This window comes from Pelophylax lessonae, assembly GCF_965119305.1.
Source record: "Pelophylax lessonae genome assembly, chromosome: 5".
Taxonomy (NCBI): Eukaryota; Metazoa; Chordata; class Amphibia; order Anura; family Ranidae; genus Pelophylax; species Pelophylax lessonae.
This window is the reverse complement of record NC_138772.1, coordinates 17,238,718-17,261,946: the sequence shown is the minus strand read 5'-3', so window position 1 is coordinate 17,261,946 and position 23,229 is coordinate 17,238,718. Positions and strand designations below refer to the sequence as shown.

The window sequence follows — 23,229 nt, the reverse complement described above, 5'->3', positions numbered from 1 at the left end:
GACTGCGCATCAGTGCACAAAGCAAGGTCTATAAAGACATGGATGAGCGAGTTTGGGGTGGAGGAACTTGACTGGCCTGCACAGATTCCTGACCTCAACCCGATATAACACCTTTGGAATGAAATAAAGCGGAGACTGCGAGCTAAGCCTTCTCGTCCAACATCAGTGCCTGACCTCAAAAATGGGCTTCTGGAAGAATGGTCAAACATTCCCATAGACACTCCTAAACCTTGTGGACGGCCTTCCCAGAAGAGTTGAAGCTGTTATAGCTGCAAAGGGTGGGCCAACTCAATATTGGACCCTACGGACTAAGACTGGGATGCCATTAAAGTTCATGTGCGTGTAAAGGCAGGCGTCCCAATACTTTTGGTAATATAGTGTATAATTATGTTATCACGTGATATAATATGATATATGATAGGGTTTCACTATAAAAGTCACATGACTGTGTACAATTAGTGTCTGGCAGTCGATGTTGGGTCACGGTAAAGGATACATTTCTAAAATAAGAATGAGCGTTTTCTTTGTTTCAAAGGCATCAAGGAGCAGAGTGATTCGCTCGTGCGACACTTCCGACAAGATGTCACGCTCGCGGTACGCTTGCTGCCGAGTCTTACTTCTCAGTGGAATGAATTTGGCGGCACATGTCGCGCCATTTCCCTTGTGCACAACGCGTTTCACGAAGCCAAAGGACCCTCTGAGAGGAATAGAAAGTCGAGAACATAAAGTGAGGTAATGTACATCTATTTTATCTTACAATGCATCATCTTACATGAGTGGATTAAAGGGTATCTACAGCTTTTTTCCTGTGGGATAGAGTAGGGAAAGGTTAAAGCCCAACGTGGGCTAAATTCCTTTTTTTAAGTGGTTGTAAACCTCAGACATGAAATATGAACAAAGGATATTCCTTTATAGTGTGTACTTGTCTCATTTTCAAGCACTAAGTGTCATTTCTGACTGCTGCTTCCTTCCTCTGCTATCTGCATGAGTCACTTCTGACAATTTTTCCTGACACCAAGAGAAAAAAAGGGATGGGGGAGCTCCAGCACACAGCCTGTGGTTGAGAGCCTCAGCTCTATTCCTGTAAGATGTGTAAAGGGGGTTGTTTCCCTTCCCTCTAATAAGTCTTTAGAGCTCTCCTCACTTAGCTCTGCAGAGTGTAACTTCAGCTCTACACCCCCTGTTTTCTGACAGCTCAGACAAGCTTTATAAATTCTGCACTTTGAATGGATGTAGAGAAGAGAAGATTGCAGATAAACAAGTACAACTTTCTGTATGTTGGAGGATTTGTTTCATCTCTGTGTATCACCTGTGGCCAGTCACTTAGGTGATACAGTGGGGAAAATAAGTATTGAACACGTCACCATTTTTCTAGGTACATATATTTCTAAAAGGCAATTGACATGAAATTTGTTGGTAAGAACCCATACAATCCATATATACAAAGAAACCAAAACAAATAAGGTCATAAATGAAGTTATGTGTAATAAAATGGAATGACACAGGGAAAAAGTATTGAACACCCTAACTGAAATGTATTTAACCACTTAAGCCCCGGAAGATTTTACCCACTTCCTGACCAGGGCCTATTTTGCGATTCGGCACTGCATGACTTTAACGGACAATTGCACGGTCGTGCGACGCTGCACCTAAAATAATTTGACGTCCTTTTTTCCCACAAACAGAGCTTTCTTTTGGTGGTATTTGATCACCTGTGCGATTTTTTGATCATGCGCTATAAACAAAAAAAATAGCGACAATTTTGCAAAAATAACAATATTTTTCACATTTTTTTTATATGAAATTCCCCAAAAAAATGTAAAAATCTAAATTTTGTAACATTTTAGGCCAAATTTTTTTATGCTACATATGTTTGGTAAAAAAAAATCGCAAAAAGCGTATTTTGATTGGTTTACGCAAAAGTTATTGCGTTTACAAACTAAGGGAAAGATTTTTGTCATTTTTGTTGTTTTTTTTTAATGAGTAATGGTGGCGATCTGCGATTTTTTTGCGGGACTGCGACATTGCGGCGGACAGATCGGACCCTTGACTGACATTTTTGACACTTTTGGGGTTACCAGTGACATTACTACAGTAATCAGTGCTATACATATGCACTGTTATTGTAAAAATGACACTGGCAGTGAAGGGGTTAACTTTTTTTTAGAGGGAGGGGTTAAGTGTGTCCCTAGGGGCGTGATTCTAACTGTGATTGGATGTGGCTACTGGTGTAAGAACAGAGATCAACGGTCCTACATAGCAGAACCATATGATCTCCATTCTTACACAGGGAAGAATGACAGGCGGCTTTGTTTACATTAGCCGTCTGCCTTTCTCCCAGTGTAACGGACAATCGCGAGTGCCCGGCGGACATTGGGTCCACCGAGCACACGCGCGGGGGGGGGGGGGTTTCCGTGACCGAGCGGGAGCGCGCCTCCGGCGGCGCGCGCTCACTTCCTAGAGCCTCACAGGCTAGCGACGTAGTCCTACGACGCTTTGCCTGTGAGGGGCTGACCGCCGCAGTAAATAGTCGTGCGGCGGTCGGCAAGTGGTTAATACTTGGTACAAAATCCTTTGTTGGCAGGGCTGCTGTTAGAAATCGCGGACCCCCGTACAGACTACTTGGCAGGGCCCCCCCAAGAAAATATATATTTAGCTAGAATTACAACAAAATCACTATTAGCAGACACAAATATAACATAACTCAAATAATTCCTGCAAAATCTAAAAAAAAAAAACTATGTTAAATAAAAATGAAGATGAGATGAGAAAAATAGAGAGAGAGAAACAAAGTTACAAATAAACTCCTGAGCAGAGATAACATTAGAGCCAGTGCTGGGAGGGGGGCCCACACAAGGGAGGGGGATTAGTGAGGGATGACTGTCTCTTTCTAAGCAGATAAAAGCAGGTCACAGGGAGAAGGAAAGATCAGATTCAGGTGCTGGAGGAAGATTTCTGTATTTGTTGTCCATCACGAATCCCCCTCTCTGCGTGGGCCCCCCTGTGTGCTCGGGCCCCCTCCAAGAGGGCTGGTGGTCCCCCCCTATCAGCGGCCCTGTTTGTTGGTAATGATACAAGACACCTCCTATATGGAGAAACTAGTCGCATGCGTTGCGCAGGTGTGATTTTGGACAATTCTTCCACACAAACTTTGGTTTTAAGGCCCGTACACACGTACCGATCGTCGGCCGAAAAGCTTCGGCCGACGACCGATCTGCCGATTGTAGGCTTGTTAGTATGATGCCTCCGACAGCCGACAGCGCACATTCGGCCGAAAAGAATCTGTCATGCAAGCATTAAAATTTTTGTATGCCGACACCAGAGCGGCCAATTGTTCGCCAGTCAGTACAGAATTCGGCCGACAGACCGCAGATTTGCAAGACTGGGCATGCTCAGAAAAGGAAAAACACAGGGAAAGTTAACCATCACATGACATCACTTCTGCAGTCGGCAGACAAAATTCTTGTGCAGTCTTTTGCACTTTTCAACAGACACCGACAGCCCTGGACAAAAGACGGCCGATCTGTCGGCCAACGATCGGTACGTGTGTACGGGGCTTTAGTTCTTTCCATGTATTTTCTTATGGATTCAAGTCAGGTGATTGGCTGGACCATTCAAGCAGCTTTATTTTCTCTCTTTGAAACCAATTGAGAGTTTCCTTGGCTTTGTGTTTGGGGTCATTGTCTTGCTGAAATGTCCTCCCTCGTTTCATCTTCATCATTCCAGTAGATGGCAGCAGATTTCTATCAAGAATGTCTCGATACATTTTTCCATTCATCCTTCCTTCAATGACATGAAGTTGACCAGTACCATATGCTGAAAAACAGCCCCACACCATGATGTTCCCACCTCCAAACTTCGCTGTTGGTATGGGGGTGTTTTTGGGGAGGTGATGTACCATTTGACCTCCAAACATGGTGTGTCTTATGGCATCCATAGAGTTCAATGTTGGTCTCACCTGACCAGACTATATTCTCTCAGTATTTCACAAGCTTGTCTAAATGTTGTGCAGCAAACGTTAAACCAGCTTCAACATGCTTTTTCTTCAGCAAAGGGGTCTTGCGTGGTGAGTGTACATACAGGCCATGGCGGGGGAGTGCCTTACTTATTGTTTTCTTTGAAACAATTGTACCTGCTAATTCCAGGTCTTTCTGAAGCTCTCCAGAAGTGGTCCTTGACTCCTTGGGTCTTGGACAACTCTTCTGATAATTCGTTTTACTCCTCTATCAGAAACCTTGCGAGGAGCACCTGGTCGTGGCTGCTTTATGGTGAAATAATGTTCTTTCCACTTCTGGATTATGGCCTCAACAGTGCTCACTGGAACATTCAGACATTTAGAAATCCTTCTGTAATCAATGCCATCAGTATTTTTTGCAACAATAAGGTTGCGAAGGTCTTGAGAGAGCTCTTTACTTTACCCATCGTGAGATGATTCTTGTGTGACACCTTGGTAATGAGTTGAGACTGAACCAGCTGATATTAATCTGCACTGAGAAGGGGCAGGATTGCTTTCTAATTACTGATAGATTTTAGCTGGTGTCTTGGCTTTCCATTCCTTTTTGCACCACCCTTTCTTCGTGTGTTCAATACTTTTTCCCATTTTTTTTTATACATAACTTTGTTTCTAAATGTATTTGTCTTGTATGGTGTCTTTGTATGTATGGATTGCATGGGGTGCTCCCAACATGTGGTGAAAATTTCATGTCAAAAGCACCTTTAGAAATATATTTACCTAGAAAAATGGTGACGTGTTTAATACTTATTTTACCCTCTCTATCCATCTATCTATCTATCTATCTATCTATCTATCTATCTATCTATCTATCTATCTATCTATCTATCTATCTATCTATCTATCTATCTATCTATCTATCTATCTATCTATCTATCTATCTATCTATCTATCTATCTATCTATCTATCTATCTATCTATCTATCTATCTATCTATCTATATCTATCTACTGTATTGTACCAAAGTACCAAAGTAAAGAGCATTCTTTCCACTGACCACCAATGTAAGGAGCATTCTACCCACTGATCACCAATGTAAGGGGCATTCTTCCCACTAGTCATCAATGTAAGGGGCATTCTGCTGTCTGATCACCAATGTAAGCGGCATTCTACCCACTGATCACCAATGTAATCGACATTCTACCCACTGATCACCAATGTAAGCGACATTCTACCCACTGATCATCAATGTTAGGGGCATTCTGCCCACTGACCTCCATTGTAAGGGGCATTCTTCCCACTGATCATCAATGTTAGGGGCATTCTACCCACTGATCACCAATGTAAGGGGCAGTCTTCCCACTGACCACCAATGTAAGGAGCATTCTAATCACTGATCACCAATGTAAGGAGCATTCTTATCACTGATCGCCAATGTAAGGGTCATTCTTCCCACTAGTCATCAATGTTAGGGGCATTCTGCTCTCTGATCACCAATGTAAGCGGCATTCTACCCACTGATCACCAATGTAAGGGGCATTCAATCCACTAACCACCAAGGTAAGGAACATTCTTCCCGTAGAGTACCAAAGTAAAGAGCATGCTTCCCACTGACCACCAGTGTAAGGGGCATTCTATTCTCTAATCACCAATGTAAGGGGCATTCTACCCACTGATCACCAATGTAAGGAGCATTCTACCCACTGATCACCAATATAAGGAGCATTCTTCCCACTGATCACCATTGTAAGGAGCATTCTACTCTCTCTGATCACCAATGTAAGGAACATTCATCTCACTGATCACCAATGTAAGGGACATTTCTCCCACTGATCACCAATGTAAGGGGCATTCTTCCCACTGACCACCAATGTAAGCGGCATTCTTCCCACTAATCCCCAATGTTAGGGGCATTCTAATCACTGACCACCATTGTAAGGATCATTCTTCCAATTGATGACCAATGTAAGGAGCATTCTTTTTACTTACCACCAATGTAAAAACCGCTCTAACCACTCTGCCCAAGGCTCTACGCCCCCTCTTCTACTGACTGACGGGTTATAGCTCCAGACAGGCCATGACCCGTTCACAACTATTACATCTCCAGTACAAGGCTAATCTACCTGCTCTACTAATGGGTTTCACTTCACTAGGACCTTAATCATAGAGTCCCACTGACCGCCAATCTAAGGAGCATTTTGTTCCTCTGACTATGAGTTGTAGATGAAATTGTTACTAGCAGGGGTTCCCTGAGACCGAAAAAAAATGTCAAGGGTTCCTTCATGTTAAGAAGATTGAGAAAGGCTGATCTTACTACCAGTCAGTATCTAGAAAGAGTCAAAGTAAAGACTGATGTGAGCTGGGAGTGAATTCCCATTCCACCTACCTGCCAATCTCCTCTTTAACTTCAAAGAAAGATTTCAGCTTCCTTCTCTTGTGAACAATCTTCGTGTCTTCTTCTTTCTCGTCTGGAAATGAGAAAACTCTCGTCACACAATAGATAACCCGGCACAGTTTATCGACCCTGGGATTGGGAGATGATTGGATGTCACTCCCATTGAATCCTACTTACCCTGCTATTAAAAATGCTCTGTCTATGGTTAACAAAAAAAAAAAATGCCATGGGGCATATGCAGGGATAATACTTAAAGTAAACCTCTTGGTAACTGTATAGGAAAAAACATATATACAGTATCTCACAAAAGTCAGTGCACCCCTCACATTTTTGTAAGTATTATATTATATATTTTCATGTGACAATACTGAAGAAATGACACTTTGCTACAATGTAAAGTAGTGAGTGTACAGCTTGTATAACAGTGTAAATTTGCTGTCCCCTCAAAAAAACTCAACACACAGCCATTAACCACTTGCCGACCGCCGCCCGACTATATACGGCGACGGTCAGCCCCTCCCAGGCAAAGTGACGTACCGGTACGTCACTAGCCTGTAAGCCAATAGGGGGTGAGCGCCCCCGCTCGTTCACTAAGCAGCCCGTGCGTGTGACCGGCAGACCCGATGTTGATTTTTAAATTTTTGTTTTGGAATGTTATATATCAGAATGTGAAAAATATTGTTTTTTTTTTTCAAAATTGTCACTCTTTTTTATAAAAAATTAAAAAGCGTACAGGTGATCAAATACCACCAAAAGAAAGCTCTATTTGTGGGTAAAAAGGACATAAATTTTGTTTGGGTACAGCGTCGCACGACCGCGCAATGGTCCGTTAAAGTCACGCAGTGCCGAATCGCAAAATAGGCCCTGGTCAGGAAGGGGGTAAAATCTTCAAGGGCTTAAGTGGTAATGTCTAAACCGCTGGCAACAAAAGTGAGTACACCCCTTAGTGAAAATGTCTAAATTGGGCCCAATCAGCCATTTTCCTCCCCGGTGTCATGTGGCTCGTTAGTGTTACAAGGTCTCAGGTGTGGCGAGGAGCAGGTGTGTTAAATTTGGTGTTATCGCTCTCACTCTCTCATACTGGTCACTGGAAGTTCAACATGGCACCTCATGGCAAAGAACTCTCTAAATGCTGTTCCCCATTAGAGATGGTCAAACACAGAAAGGATGGATGGATGTCTCTAAATGTATCAGGATCCCAATTTTTCCTCATATATAATGGTCCACTATATATATATATATATATATATATATATATATATATATATATATATATATATATATATATATATACACACACACACACACACACATATATATATATATATATATGTATATATATATATATATATATATATATATATATTTATTTTTTTTTTTTGATTACCACACAAATGAAAAGAGCTCACTCACATAATGTAGCACTAAGACATGCTAGCTGTAATATGTTCCTAATATACATTCACTGGCTTTCAGACGTAAAATTGGTAATGGTCGTGGGTATAGCCATATGTCAGCTCCTGTCTTATTTTATTTTATTTTTTTTATTGTTGTTTTTTGTTTATTTATTTTGTGGATTGATTGTATATCACTGAAGACTTTTTCACTTTGAAGATGTTGTAAAAGATACATTGTATGTTTATTTCACTTGGAGTTTTATATATTTAGTCAATTTGTATCGATCCTGACTCACGATACTAAAAGATCTTATTATGTAGAAACAATTTTGGTTACACACAGATGAGTGAAGATTGCGCTGTATTTTTATTACAGTTATCTACATAAAGATGGTCTAGGCTAGAAGAAGAATGCCAAGACCCTTAAACTGAACTGCAGCACGGTGGCCAAGACCATACAACGGTTTAAAACACAGGACAGGTTCCACTCAGAACAGGCCTCGCCATGGTCGACTAAAGAAGTTGAGTGCACGTGCTCAGAATCATATCCATAGGTTCTCTTTGGGAAATAGACGTATGAGTGCTGCCAGCATTGCTGCAGAGGTTGAAGGGGTGGGGGGTCAGCCTGTCAGTGCTCAGACCATACGCCGCACACTGCATCAAATTGGTCTGCATGGCTGTCGTCCCAGAAGGAAGCCTCTTCTAAAGATGATGCACAAGAAAGCCTGCAAACGGTTTGCTGAAGACCAGCAGACTAAGGACATGGATTACTGGAACCATGTCCTGTGGTCTGATGAGACCAAGATAAATGTATTTGGTTCAGATGGTGTTAAGCGTGTGTGGCGGCAACCAGGTGAGGAGTACAAAGACAAGTGTGACTTGCCTACAGTCAAGCATGGTGGTGGGAGTGTCATGGTCTGGGGCTGCATGAGTGCTGCCGGCACTGAGGAGCTACAGTTCATTGAGGGAACCATGAATGCCAACATGTACTGTGACATACTGAAGCAGAGCATGATCCCCTCCCTTCAGAGACTGGGCTGCAGGGCAATATTCCAACATGATAACGACCCCAAACACACCTCCAAGACAACCACTGCCTTGCTAAGGAAGCTGAAGGTAAAGATGATGGACTGGCCAAGCATGTCTCCAGACCTAAACCCTATTGAGCATCTGTGGGGGATCCTCAAATGGAAGGTGGAGGAGCGCAAGGTCTCTAACATCCACCAGCTCTGTGATGTCGTCATGGAGGAGTGGAAGAGGACTCCAGTGGAAACCTGTGAAGCTCTGGTGAACTCCATGCTCAAGAAGGTTAAGGCAGTGCTGGAAAATAATGGTGGTCACACAAAATATTGACACTTTGGGCCCAATTTGGACATTGTCACTTTTGTTGCCAGCGTTTAGACATTAATGGCTGTGTGTTGAGTTATTTTGAGGGGACAGCAAATTTACACTGTTATACAAGCTGTACACTCACTACTTTACATTGTAGCAAAGTGTCATTTCTTCAGTGTTGTCACATGAAAAGATAGAATAAAATATTTACAAAAATGTGAGGGGTTTACTTACTTTTGAGAGATACTGTACGTGTATATATATATATATATATATATATATATTATACAGGGGAAAAAAATATATAGATTTTGTAGGGATCTCTGTGACAGGTAATAAATAAAAGTATTACACTGACAATATTTAGCATGCACTTAACATGAAAACTATATCTCATGTTACGTCCACTACCTCATCCCTCCTACATGTACTCCCTCCAGTGTTGGCTGCACATTATTGCTCTGGACCAGGGGACCATTCCTGTGCATTATAGGTCACATTATACGTTTATACTCTCCACCAGGGGGCGCACGTGACAAGATGATGAGCACATCTGCGAGTTGTCATCCCATAACAGGAAGTGCCTGAACATATATCTTCATGGCAGGATCACCAGGCATTATTTTAACCGCTTCCCGACCGCCCGCAGCAGATTTACTGCAGCAGGCTGACTCTCCTGCGTGAACCGACGTAGCTCTACATTGGTCATGTGCGTGGTGCTGAGGGGGGGGGGGGGCGCGCTCCCGTCCCCACTAGGCAGCGGGGATGCCGATGCAAGGGGTCGGCAGCCACGATTGCTGCAGAGCACCCGCGATCGCTCCCTGCTGAGAGAGAAGAACGGTCGGCTGTTGTAAACACAGCTGACCGTTCTTCTCCCTGGAATGATCACAGAGCACCTGTGATCCTTCTATATAAGAACACAGGTCTCTATGATCATTTCATAAGCCCCTTCCCCATACAGTTAGAAAACATTCCCCTAGGCTCACGCTTAACCCTTTGATCACCACTGGGTTAACCCCTTCCCTGCCAGTGCCATTATTACAGTGACAGTGCATATTTCTAACACTGATTACTGTGGTAATGTCACTGGTCCCCCCAAAAGTGTCAAAAATGTCAGTTAGGGGTCCGATCTGTCCACCGCAATGTCGCAGTCCCGCTAAAAATCGCAGATCTCTGCCATTACTAGTAAAAAATTACAAAAATAAATAAAAATGCAGGGGGGCCCAGGCAGCAAGGTGAATTTAATGTGGGCAGGGAGGGTGATCGGTGCGGCGTAGGGGGGGGGGGGGGTAATTACTGGAACTGATCCCTGTAGGTCTCTCTCTGCAGCAGCTAAAAGCTGGCTTCTTCTCCTCTCCCTCCTACTGGCTTTCAGCTTCTGCAGATAGAGCTATACAGGGGATCGGTTCCAGTAATTGCCCTCCCCCCCCCCGCCACATTGATCAAACTCCCTGTGCACCATAAGTTTTTAAGTTTTCACCTGCCAAGCCCCCCTGCGTGCTTCCCATACCCCGGCAGTGCTGCCAGCTTCCCTCCTCTCCTTAAAGCGGAGTTCCGGCCTCAAAATCGAAAAAATCGATTTTGGGCCATCCGCTTGCTAAGGGCCACCTGAAAAAGAAATGGATGCTCACAATTTTTTTTTTTTTTGGTCACTTACCTTGATATTGAAGAAAATATACTCACCTTCCTTCCACTTCCTCTCTCAGCGGCTGTGGCACTTCCGGTTTGCGATGACTCCTGGAAGCTGAACGTCATCGCTCCCAGGAATCAATGCGCCTGCACCGGCCCCGCTCGTCAGTTCTGGTGCAGGCGCGGCATTCCCTGCTAAACATCTTCTGGGCATGCCCAGGAGCTGTGCAGGGATGCCGCGCTTGCACCGGAAGTGACGAGCGGGGCCGGTGCAGTGCATTGTGGGACTCCGACGTCACCAAAGAGGACACAGAAGAGGACGCGCTGGCTTCAGCTGCCCACACCTGAGATGGCAGCGCTGGAGAAGAACTTTTCAAGGTAAGTATTTCTTCTTACAGGTAAGTGCGAACCAGGACAGTACAGAGGCTATCCATTATGGAATGTACTAGCCCTGACTGTCCCGGGGGTATTTTTATCTAAATTTGACCCCCGAGGCCGGAACTCTGCTTTAAGCAATCGCACAATTGGATTCTTCAGGATGGAGAGTGGGGGAAGAGTCCAGTAAATATGTCATATTTACCAACCCCTTCCTTTCCTGAATGAACAAAATGAGTGATTGGTACCAATCACTCACTGGGCTCATTCATAACTGAAGCATAGCAAACTGTATTTATTTGGGTGGGGCAGGGGAGTAACTACAGGGGTTGCAGGGGTTGCAATCGCTACCGGGCCCCATGCTCCAGGGGGCCCGGTAGCAAACCAGTGGGTGAACTTCCAGGATCGCAAAGGTCACACTTGCGACTGGACCCTGGCATTGCACCACTGTGGGGAGGCCCCAAGATTGCAGGAAGGGGGCCCACAAGATTGCAGGAAGGGGGCCCACTGCAGAACTTGTGAAAGAATCCTGCTGTGGGACCGTAATAAAAGGCCATGCAACGAGTGTAAAGAGCCCCAGGATTAGTGGGAAGAGCCCTGGGCTTGAAGGTAAGGGCCCCGGCCAGGGGTCTGGGGGGCCCTTCATGGTTTCTTGCATCAGGGCCCTGAAGGTTCTAGTTACGCCTCTGGGGTGGGGGCCCTGTCAGGTTGGCTGCATGGGGCCCCCGTGGTTTCTTACAGCAGCCCTGGTTGTAGGGTTTTAAAAGTGCAGTGCAACCAAAGTGAATTACTGCACCCCCCCCCCCCCCGCCAATCTAACACAAGAAATCTAATACAAATATCACAAATATTAGTAAAAGGTAGGGCTGACCAAATAACAGAAATTATAGTCCTGCCCTGTAGCGTAGCTACATGCTGTCAATAGATTATAGGAAATAATTACCTTCCTGCATAACCAGCTCGGCCTTGCAAGACACCTCTCCTCCGCCGTTCCTGGCCACACAGGTGTACACCCCGCCATCGCCGCGCTCTGTGCTCCGTATGACCAGGGAGCACTTCCTGCCATCTCTCACCAGCTGGATTCGATCGTTGTCCTTCAGCAACGTGTTATCCTGTAGCAGAAGACAAAGACTTTAAGGCTACGTTCACATGTGGGCGCAGCAGATCACAGGCAGAATCACCGCGATTCTCCCCGCGATCCGGAAATCATTGCAAATCGTGGGACGCCTGTGCGTTGCCCCTTATTTGCAATGGCACCCCAAAGGCTGTGTGATGTTGCCGCCATTTCCGCCTGCCGAATCGCGGTAACATCGCGCAAAACAAAATCGCGGGACGCATGATGCCCAAAAAAAGGGTACAGGAGCTTCTTTGGGGCGTAATGCGTCCCGCAATTTTGTTTGCGCGATGTTACCGCTATTCGGCAGGCGGAAATCTCGGCAACATCGCACTGCGTTTGGGGTGCTATTGCAAATCACAGGCATTGCACAGGCGTCCCGCAATTTGCAATGATTTCTGGATCGCGGGCAGAATCGCGGTGATTCTGCCCGCGATCCGCTATGCCCACATGTGAATGTAGCCTTAGCGGCATCCAGTCTCATTTATATATCTTCTAATAATCCAAATAAATTCAAACTCGTTACTTTGTAGTTACAACTAATAAACACACTCAGCATCCAACAATAAAAAAAAAAACTCCAAGACCATGTGACTGCTATGGGTTCAGAAAAAAAAAGGTCCCCTGCACTGTCTAGCTATATTATTCTATATTATATAATACAGTGGTGGAAATAATTATTTGATCCCCTGCAGATTGTGTAAGTTTTCCCACTTACAAAGAAATGAAGGGTCTATAATTTTTATCATAGGTGTATTTTATATGAGAGAGACAGAATATCAACCAAAAATCCAGAACAAAACACACGTTATACATTGAGTTGCAGTTCAGTGAGTAAAATAAGTATTTGATCCCCAAGCAAAACATGACTTAGTAGTTGATGGAGAAACCCTTGTTGGCAAGCACAGAGGTCAGACATTTCTTGTAGTTGGCCCCCAGGTTTGCACACATCTCAGGAGGGATTTTGGTCCACTCTTCTTTACAGATCTTCTCTAAATCCTTAAGGTTTCTTGGCTGTTGGGAACTCAAAGTTTCAGCTCCCTCCATAAATTTTCTATAGGATTAAGGTCTGGAGACTGGCTAGGCCACTCCGTGACCTTAACCACTTGCCGACCGCCGCACGACTATATACTGCGGCAGTCAGCCCCTCCTGGGCAAAGTGACATACCGGTACGTCACTCGCCCACGAGCCTGTAGGGGGCGAGCGCGCGCCGCCGGAGGCGCGCTCCTACCTCCGCTCATTCCCTGACATCCCCGCGCGAGTGACCGGTGGCTCCGATGTCCGCCGGTCACTCGCGATCTCCCGCTGGAGAGGGAGAAAGGCAGGCGGCTGATGTAAACAAAGCCGCCTGTCATTCTCCCTGATGTAACTGCAGAGATCATACGATCCTGCTATGTAGGATCGTATGTCTCTGTGGTTACATCACAAGACACGCCCCCCCCCCACAGTTAGAATCACACCCCTAGGGATACATTTAACCCACTGATCACCAATAAAGTTAACCCCTTCCCTGCCAGTGTCATTTTTACAATAACAGTGCATATTTATAGCACTGATTACTGTAGTAATGTCACTGGTACCCCCAAAAGTGTCAAAAATGTCAGTCAAGGGTCCGATCTGTCCGCCGCAATGTAGAAGTCCCGCAAAAAAAAAAATCGCAGATTGCCGCCATTACTAGTTAAAAAAAAAACAATAAAAATGACTTAAATCTTTCCCGTAGTTAGTAAACGCAACAACTTTTGCGCAAACCAATCAAAATAGGCTTATTGCGATTTTGTTTTTACCAAAAATATGTAGCAGAAAACAAATTGGCCTAAAATGTTAAAAAATTTAGATTTTTACATTTTGTTGGGGGGAAATTTCGTATAAAAAAATGGAAAATATATTGTTATTTTTTCAAAATTGTCGCTCTTTTTTTGTTTATAGCGCAAAAAGTAAAAAACGCACAGGTGATCAAATACCACCAAAAGAAAGCTCTGTTTGTGGGAAAAAAAGGACGTCAATTTCATTTGGGTACAGCGTCGCACGACCGTGCAATTGTCCGTTAAAGTCAGGCAGTGCCGAATCGCAAAATAGGCCCTGGTCTTTGAGCAGCCAAATCCTCCGGGGTGTGTTAATGTGCTTCTTCTTGAGCCATTCCTATGTTGCCTTCACAGTATGTTTTGGATCATTGTCATGCTGGAGGACCCATCTACGACCCATCTTCAGTGTTCTGGCTGAGGGAAGAAGATTCTCATCCAAAATTTTACAATACATGGCCATTGGCCCCTCAATGCAGCAAAGTCAGTCTGTATCTTAACCACTTGCCGACCGCCCACAGTAGTATTACTGCAGCAGGGCGGCTCGGCTGCGCAAAATCACGTAGTAATACGTGATTTTGTGCATGTCGTTTCGGCGGCACACGCACGCACGCCGCCGCACTCCCGCTGTGTTTAGACACAGCAGGAGGCGGGCTGCGGGAGGAGCGCCCGCGATTGCCCTCCTGTAATCGTCAGGGAAACTGACCGAAGACCCGCCTGCTTATGTAAACAAAGCAGGCAGATCTTCTGTCAGACAGGCAGGGAGAGATCAGCAGTTTCAGCTAAGCTACAACCCCCGATCTCTCTGTGCCTGTCACAGAACCCATCCCCCCACTGTGAGCAAGCACTTTAGGCATACATTTGACCCCTTTAATCACCCCCAGTATTAACCCCTTCCCTGCCAGTGTCATTATTACAGTAACAGTGCATATTTTTAGCACTGATTACTGTAGTAATGTCACTGGTTCCCCCCCCCCCCCCCCAAAAGTGTCAAAAATGTCAGTTAGGGGTCTGATCTGTCCGCCGCAATGTCGCAGTCCCACTAAAAATCGCAGATCGCCACCATTATTAGTAAAAAAAAAACAAACAAACAATAAAAATGAAATCTTTCCCGTAGTTTGTAGACGCGATAACTTTTGCGCAAACCAATCAAAATACGCTTACTGCTATTTTTTTTACCAAAAATATGTAGCAGAAAACAAATTGGCCTAAAATGTTAAAAAAAATTTAATTTAAAATTTTTTTTTTGAGAATGTTATATAGCAGAATGTGAAAAATATTGTTTTTTTTTTCAAAATTGTCGCTCTTTTTTTGTTTATAGCGCAAAAAATAAAAATCGCGGAGGTGATCAAATACCACCAAAAGAAAGCTCTATTTGTGGGGAAAAAAGGACATAAATTTTATTTGGGTACAGCTTCGCACGACTGCGCAATTGTCCGTTAAAATAACGCAGTGCCGAATCGCGAAATAGAACCTAGTCAGGAAGGGGGTAAAACCTGGTTAAAGCGGTTGTATACTTAAAAAAAAAAAAATAAAAAAAAAAAACCTGCAAGACAAAGGCATAATGAGCTAGTATGCATCGCATACTAGCTCATTATGAAATACTTACCTTAGAACGAAGCCCCGACACGGACACCGCTGTGGGAGCTGACATGATCCCTCAGCGTCTCTTACGGGTTTGGTGGCTCCGACGCTGTGATTGGCCGGAGCCGCAATGACGTCACTCCCGCGCATGTGTGTGCGGGAGTCATTTTTCGGCAAGTTCCCGGCAAGGAAACGCTGAAGGTCCGCCGGACCTTCAGAGCGCATGCGCCGCTCGCGTGAGCAGCTGCATGCTGTGCAAATATCTCCTAAACCGTGCCGATTTAGGAGATATTAATTGTACCTACAGGTAAGCCTTATTATAGGCTTACCTGTAGTTAAAAGTCGCAAAAAGCGGTATACTACCGCTTTAAGCAGAGAATTGGCCCCGAAGCATCATGTTTTCACCTCTGTGCTTGACTGTAGGGATGGAGTTCTTAGGGTCATAGCCAGTATTTTTCTTCCTACAAACACAGCGAGCCCCCCCTCCTCAAGAAGGCCCATGTACAGTCATGCCAATGAACATCTAAATCAGTCTTTCTCAACCTTTTCAACACAGAGGAACCCTTGAAATAAATTTCTGGTCTTGGGGAACCCCTGATAAAAATGAAAAATCTACAACTAATGACACATTAGTGTGATAGTCAGTGGGAAGAATGCTCCTTACTCTTATCATCATTGGGAAGAATTACCCCCTTACAGATAGCTAAAAGGAACAATGGTGTCATTGGAAACTTATCTGAGAGGCAGAAATTGTCCATTGCTCAAGGAACCCCTAGCAACCTCAGGAGGAACCCTGGTTGAGAAACCTTGTTCTAAATGATTCAGAGAAGGATTGGGAGAAAGTGCTGTGGTCAGATGAGACCAAAATTTAGCTATTTGGCATTAACTCGACTCGTCGTGTTTGGAGAAAGAAAAATGCTGATCATGACAATAGGAAACACCATTCCTACAGTCAAGCAAGGAGGTGAAACTGGAAACATTATATTTTGGGGCTTTTTCTCTGCTAAAGGTACAGGTCGACTTTGCCGCATTGGTGGGCCAATGGATGGGGCCATGTATTGTAAAATCTTGGATGAGAACCTTCTTCCCTCAGCCAGAACACTGAAGATGGGAACTTATCTGAGAGGCAGAAATTGCCCATTGCTCAAGGAACCCCTAGCAACCTCAAGAGGAACCCTGGTTGAGAAACCCGGAACTAAATGATTCAGAAAAGAATTGAGAGAAAGTGCTGTGGTCAGATGAGACCAGAATTTAGCTATTTGGCATTAACTCGACTCGCCATGTTTGGAGAAAGAAAAATGCTGATCATGACCCTAAGAAAATCATCCCTACAATCAAGCGAGGAGGAGGAAACATTATACTTTGGGGCTTTTTCTCTGCTAAAGGTACAGGTCGACTTTGCCGCATTGGTGGGCCAATGGATGGGGCCATGTGTTGTAAAATCTTGGATGAGAACCTTCTTCCCTCAGCCAGAACACTGAAGATGGGAACTTATCTGAGAGGCAGAAATTGCCCATTGCTCAAGGAACCCCTAGCAACCTCAAGAGGAACCCTGGTTGAGAAACCCGGAACTAAATGATTCAGAAAAGAATTGAGAGAAAGTGCTGTGGTCAGATGAGACCAGAATTTAGCTATTTGGCATTAACTCGACTCGCCATGTTTGGAGAAAGAAAAATGCTGATCATGACCCTAAGAAAATCATCCCTACAATCAAGCGAGGAGGAGGAAACATTATACTTTGGGGCTTTTTCTCTGCTAAAGGTACAGGCCGCCTTTGCCGCATTGGTGGGCCAATGGACGGGCCATGTATTGTAAACTCTTGGATGAGAACCTTCTTCCCTCAGCCAGAACACTGAAGATGGATCGTAAGGGGGCCTTCCAGCTTGATAATAACCCAAAACATACCGCCAAGGCTCTTTGGCTCTGTACTACCCCCCCCCCCCTTCGCCCCAAAGCACCCTATCCCCATGTTGATGAGGACAAGGGCATCTTCCCGACAACCCTGAGCTGTGGTTGTTGGGGTCTGCAGGTGGGGGGCTTATCGGAATCTGGAAGCCCCTTTAACAAGAGGCCACCAGATCCCACCCCCCATGTGAATGGGTACGGGTACATAGTACCCGTACCCATTCACCAAAAAAGTGTAAAAAAAACAATAAAAACACAGACAGTTTTTGACAAATCTTTTATTAAAAAATAAAAAACAGTGCCCCTGATGTAGATCCATCGTTATTCATGCCGCCCGCTGCACCCGAATAAAAAATGAAAATGCTTTACCCAACACAGAGGCTCTATGCCTACTGCAGGCTCCTCCCTTTGACAGTTTTTAAAGGGGGGCGTGGTCCCCCCTGCCTACGTTACTTGGTTAAACCCCCTCTTCTGACATCATGGACCCAGCACGCACTAGTCCGAGATGTCAGAAGGGGGCGGTGCCACCATGGGATATAAACACATGTCCAGTACCCGCTCCCCCCCAAAAAGTGCCAAATGTGGCAGTGGAAGGGGGAGTGGGGAGGGTGCAAACAAGTGAAACTTCCCCCTTCTGGATGGAGCTCCACTTTAAGCTACGTTCACACTGTTGGAAGTGCAACAGCATGTACTATGCACTCCAAACTATAGATGGCGCTGTAGTGATATACTTGTGTCTGTGTGTTTATATGTGCTTATATATTCTACAGGGGAAGGAAGTTTTTATTTCTACTCTCTCCTGTAATGCTGTTCCCACACAGGTATGCTGTTCTGCAAGTAAAGCTAAATTCAAAATTCCTCATTATCTCAGCACCTCATTTTATCATGTAAGAAACACATACACTAAGCTTGAAATAGGATCTTCATACATAATTCTCTGATGTATTAATACATACATATTAGATAAACAATGACAGTATGTATGGAGTAGACATACAGTACTTCCCCACATTGCAGAGACTGTGGGGCGTCCTTGCACTCACCTTATACCAAGTAACGGTAAGTGGGGGGCTTCCGTCTATAACTGCGTCAAACTGTGCTGTCTCCCCGCAGTTGGCGTGCACATCTTCTATAGTCACCTGCATATACGGGGGTCCTGGAAAACACAGTATGTGTATATTCAGTTTCAGATAGTCAACTAAACACATTGCAAGGATTTTTAGCAAAATACGTAACAACATTCTTACCTGCTTCTGCTCTTTAGATATAATAGCAGAATACTGAACCAGGTCAGTGCATTCTTTCTGGGTATACAGTATGTGTTTATTGCTGAGAACATACTGCATTACTCAATACACTAGATGAACACACTCCATACCTCCCAATTTTCGGAGATGGGAACAGTATGGCACATGGAAGGCAGGAAGCAAGGATCACAATGGCACATGGAAGGCAGGAAGGAAGGATTACTATGGCACATGAGAGGCAGGAAGGATAACCACGGTACACTAAAGGGAGGAAGGATCACTATAACACATGGAAGGCAGGAAGGTAAGATCACTATGACATATGAAAGGCCGAAAGAGATCCTTATGGCACATGGACGACAGGAAGGAGAGATCACTATGACACCTGGTAGGCAGGAAGGATCACTATGGCAAATGAAGTGCAGGAATGATCACTATTGCACATGGAAGGCAAGAAGAAGGAATCACTATGGCACATGGAAAGCAGAATGGAGGGATCACTAGGGCACATGGGAAGCAGAAAGGATCACTATGGCACATGGAAGGCAGGAAGGATCACTATGACATATGGAAGGCAGGAAGAATCACTATAGTACATGGAAGGCAGGAAGAATCACTATAGTATATGGAAGGCAGGAAGAAAGGATCACTGTGGCACCTGGAAGGCAGGAAGGATCACTATGGCACATGGCAGGCAGAAAGGGATTCTTATGGCACATGGAAGGCAGGAAGAATCACTGACTCCTGGAGGACAGGAAGGATTATGATGGTACATGGAATGCAGGAAGGATCAATATGGCACATCGAAGGCAGAAAGAATCACTACAGTACATGGAAGGCAGAAAGGAAGGATCGCTATGTGACATTAAAGGCAGGAAGGATCACTATGACACCTGGAGGGCAGGAAGGATCACTATGGTACATGGAAGGCAGGAAGGATCACTATGGCACATGGAAGGCAAGAAGGGAATCTTATGACACATGGAAGGCAGGAAGAAATTATCACTATGGCACATGGAATGCAGGAAGAATCACTATGACACCTGGAGGACAGGAAGGATCACTATGGCACATGGAAGGCAGAAAGAATCACTATGGGACATGAAAGGCAGGAAGGATCACAATGGCACATGGAAGGCTGAAAGAAGGGATAACTATAGCACATGGAAGGCAGGATCATTATGGCACATAGAATCCAGAAAAGAGGGATCACTTTGGCACATGGAAGAAAGAGAGACAGGGGAGACTTCACTCATCCAAGGCTGCCTGGTCTCCAGAATCTTGGGCAGTGACATCAGGATCACTGCTTTAAAATTCCTGCCCACACAGAATTGGCTGCATGCTGGAGGTTATGGGTGAGCACAGGGGGACAGGAGGAGGAGGGGGAGCAGACCTAGCCTAACTCTTCTCCCATTCGGCAGCCTGTAGAGTGGCGGGCGGGCGAGCTAGTGAGCAAGGGGGGGGGGGGCTATGTTGGGCAGTGCATGGCGCAGTGCGCACCTGGCTGGGGGATTGCTGGAGTTAAGTGTCATGTTCCGGCACAGGGTTCTGCTGGGGGACACAAGGATTCACTTGAAATCCCGGGATGGTCCCTGCCAATCCGGGACATTTGGGAGGTATGTTCTCTAGTGATATAAAGATCTATATAGAGGAATCAGAACCTCCTTTTTCCTGCTGGTGATCCTTCTAGTGATGTAAAGGTCTATAAATAGAAATCAGGATCTCCTTCCTCCTGCTGGTGATCCCTCTAGTGATATAAAGATCTATAAAGAGAATTTAGGACCTCCTTCCTCCTGCTGGTGATCCCTCTAGTGATATAAAGATCTATAAAGAGAATTTAGGACCTCCTTCCTCCTGCTGGTGATCCCTCTAGTGATATAAAGATCTATATAGAGGAATCAGGACCTCCTTCCTCCTGCTGGTAGCCCATCTAGTGATATAAAGATCTATAAAGTGCAGAGGTAGGCAACCTTGGCACTCCAGTTGTGCTGAAACTACAAATCCCATCATGGCTCTCCCTTGGGGAGGCAGGCCTGAGGCTGTCACAGCCTTGCAGTGTCTCATGGGACTTGCAGTTCTACAAAAGCTGAAGTGCCAAGGTTGCCTACCCCTGATATAGTGGAATCAGGACCCCCTTCATCCTGTTGATGATGGACGATTAAAGCTGGCCATACACTAGCCGAAAAATCATTCAAACTCATTTTCGAAAAACGAGCACTCGGCCGTGAGAGCAGACGATTGTGCCATCATGTAATGACCGAATTTCAAACGATAAATCGTTCAATGCACATAAATGAATCCGTTTTTCGTTCACTTTGTCACATATGCCCAGTGCAAACAGTTTGGGCGAGAAACACATTAACCTGTCAATTTAATGTTAGTTCGGCAGAATTTTCCAAACTGTTCCTTCGATTTTTCGGCTTTGAAAAGTTAAAACCGATTTTTTATTTGTGCCCATTAACTGGACGATAAACGAACGAGCGAATGGACCAAATGACAGATTTTCGAACAGCTAGTGTATGGCCAGCATTAGCCTTTTTTCTGCTACCACTCTTCTATGTTTCTATGCTGGTCCCACCCCCTAAAACTGCATGTGCAATGCGCTTACTCCTTCTCTAGCTGCTGTGGATAGAGAAGAAGAGACCCCACCTGTACAGTCTGAAGGGGTTGGAGCAGCTGCTAGGGGGCGCTCACTTGTAGCATCCAGCATGTCCTGCAAACAGCAGGATGGACGGGAATTGAAGAACCAGCAGTTTCTGAGCAGCAACCAGTGGTGGCTGGTGCTCCACGGACCGGGGGGAGGGGGGGTGGTGGCGGGCATCGGCAGATGGACCACACCATACCCCCCCACCACACCAGCTCCAGCCCGCATACCATACCCCCCCCCCCAGTCGTAGGCTCACTCACCCTGGACTGGCAGGCAGCGGCGGCGGCTGCGGCTTCCCCCTCAGTCTCCTCCATGGGTCGGGCTTCCCTTGCGCCTCCTCCCTCCTCCTCCTACTCCTTGGCCAATAGCATGGCTTCTCTTTTCGACCAATCGGGAAACGGGTCTCAGGACCCATTTCCTGATTGGCCAGGAGGAGAATCTGTGTGACAATAGCAAATATTCATTGGGTGGGCTCAGGGTGCAGTGCTCTGCGCCCCGAGCCCACCCTTTATTGAAGTCTATTAGAGCTTCTGGCTCTAATCACGTGCTTAAAAAAAAAAAAAAAAAACCCCATTGGAATCCATGCGTCCGGCGCCCTGCATGTAGATTAGGGGGCCGGAAGCATGGATGGGGGGGCAGCGCCCCTGTGCCCCCAATGGGCGAGCCACCACTGGCCCAGCAGACCAACATAGGTATACGGTTCTTGTAATTCAGAAAATATAGACGTTCTGTAAGTCCCCCTACTGCATTAAAACTTTCATATCCTAAACATTATCCCCTTTATCCTGCGACAATATCCTTTTATTAAACTAGCTGCAGGCTGACTTTATTAAAAAATGTGTTTATGAAGATTCAGACCGTGAGATGCCATTAACGTGATTTAAGGACAATTAAATGATCATCGTGATATTTGTGCTTCGGCAGAACTCAGAAATAAGTACTCATTTGTCTGGAAGAATACACTCCACAATTACTTGTGTTTCCGAGATCACTTGTGGAACAGAAAATTTCCATGTAAAATGCAATAATTATGAAAATTGACTTTTCTTTTGTTAAAGCGCAACTAAAGGCTGTTTATACTCAATATTATTCACAAAGAACAAGTCCCAGCACTGGTGTTGTAATGTATATGGTGGGCAAATATCTTCCTTACCTGCCTAAATCGACTAAAATATTCCCAATAACAGCCACTGCACGCAACTTTTGCCCAAGTCGGGAGGACATTGTTGGAGATCTTATAGGATGGCATAGGCCTGCATTGCTGGTTTAGCACCCTCCTAAATACAGTAAGTGCTAGGATTAGGTAAATTTAGCTCTGACTCACTGCATCCAATGGAGCTGCATTTCAGCGTTAGGTAAATTTAGTTCTGGCTCACCATAACCAGTGTAGCTGTGTTTGATTGTTCTGGTCCACCTGTTTGTCCAGAATATTTCTGGAAAATAGTCGCCAGGAAGAGTCTAATCGGCAGCTGAATATTTATTCAGCCCTGGCAAAAAAACCCTGGGGAGAGGTGCCCAGAGGATGGCTGGGAGTGTGTATAAATACTCTGAGACTGGAAGCAGAAGTGTCTTTTTCCCTGAGGAGGAGCTCACAGCATAGGGGGGCTGTTTGCCCCATAGGCAATTCTGTACGTGCCTGTGGTTCTTCAAGGGCTAGGTTGGGCTAGCTGGAGGCCTGCTCTTCTGAAAGTTGCTGAAGCTGACTGAGGGGCTGTTGTTTGAGGATCTAGTCTGGTATAAGGTGACCAGATTTTTAAAATTAAATCCGGGGACATTTTTTTATTTTTTTTTATTGGCAAATAGCACAGGACTACATAATTTACAGAGCGCTGGGGGCACAGGACTGCATAAT

At 45.1% G+C, this 23,229-nt stretch overlaps 1 protein-coding gene across 1 annotated transcript in view; it reads right to left on the bottom strand.

The window, feature by feature from the left end:
* The window catches only part of OBSCN (obscurin, cytoskeletal calmodulin and titin-interacting RhoGEF), a 740,285-nt gene that overhangs the window by 84,925 nt on the left and 632,131 nt on the right, over window positions 1-23,229 (bottom strand). The window contains exons 99-102 of the mRNA XM_082257722.1: window positions 18,527-18,639; window positions 12,024-12,192; window positions 6,339-6,420; window positions 497-697 (exon numbers count right to left, since the gene is read on the bottom strand). Of these exons, the coding sequence (XP_082113848.1) occupies window positions 497-697; window positions 6,339-6,420; window positions 12,024-12,192; window positions 18,527-18,639 (565 nt within the window). The remainder of the gene's footprint in view (window positions 1-496; window positions 698-6,338; window positions 6,421-12,023; window positions 12,193-18,526; window positions 18,640-23,229) is intronic.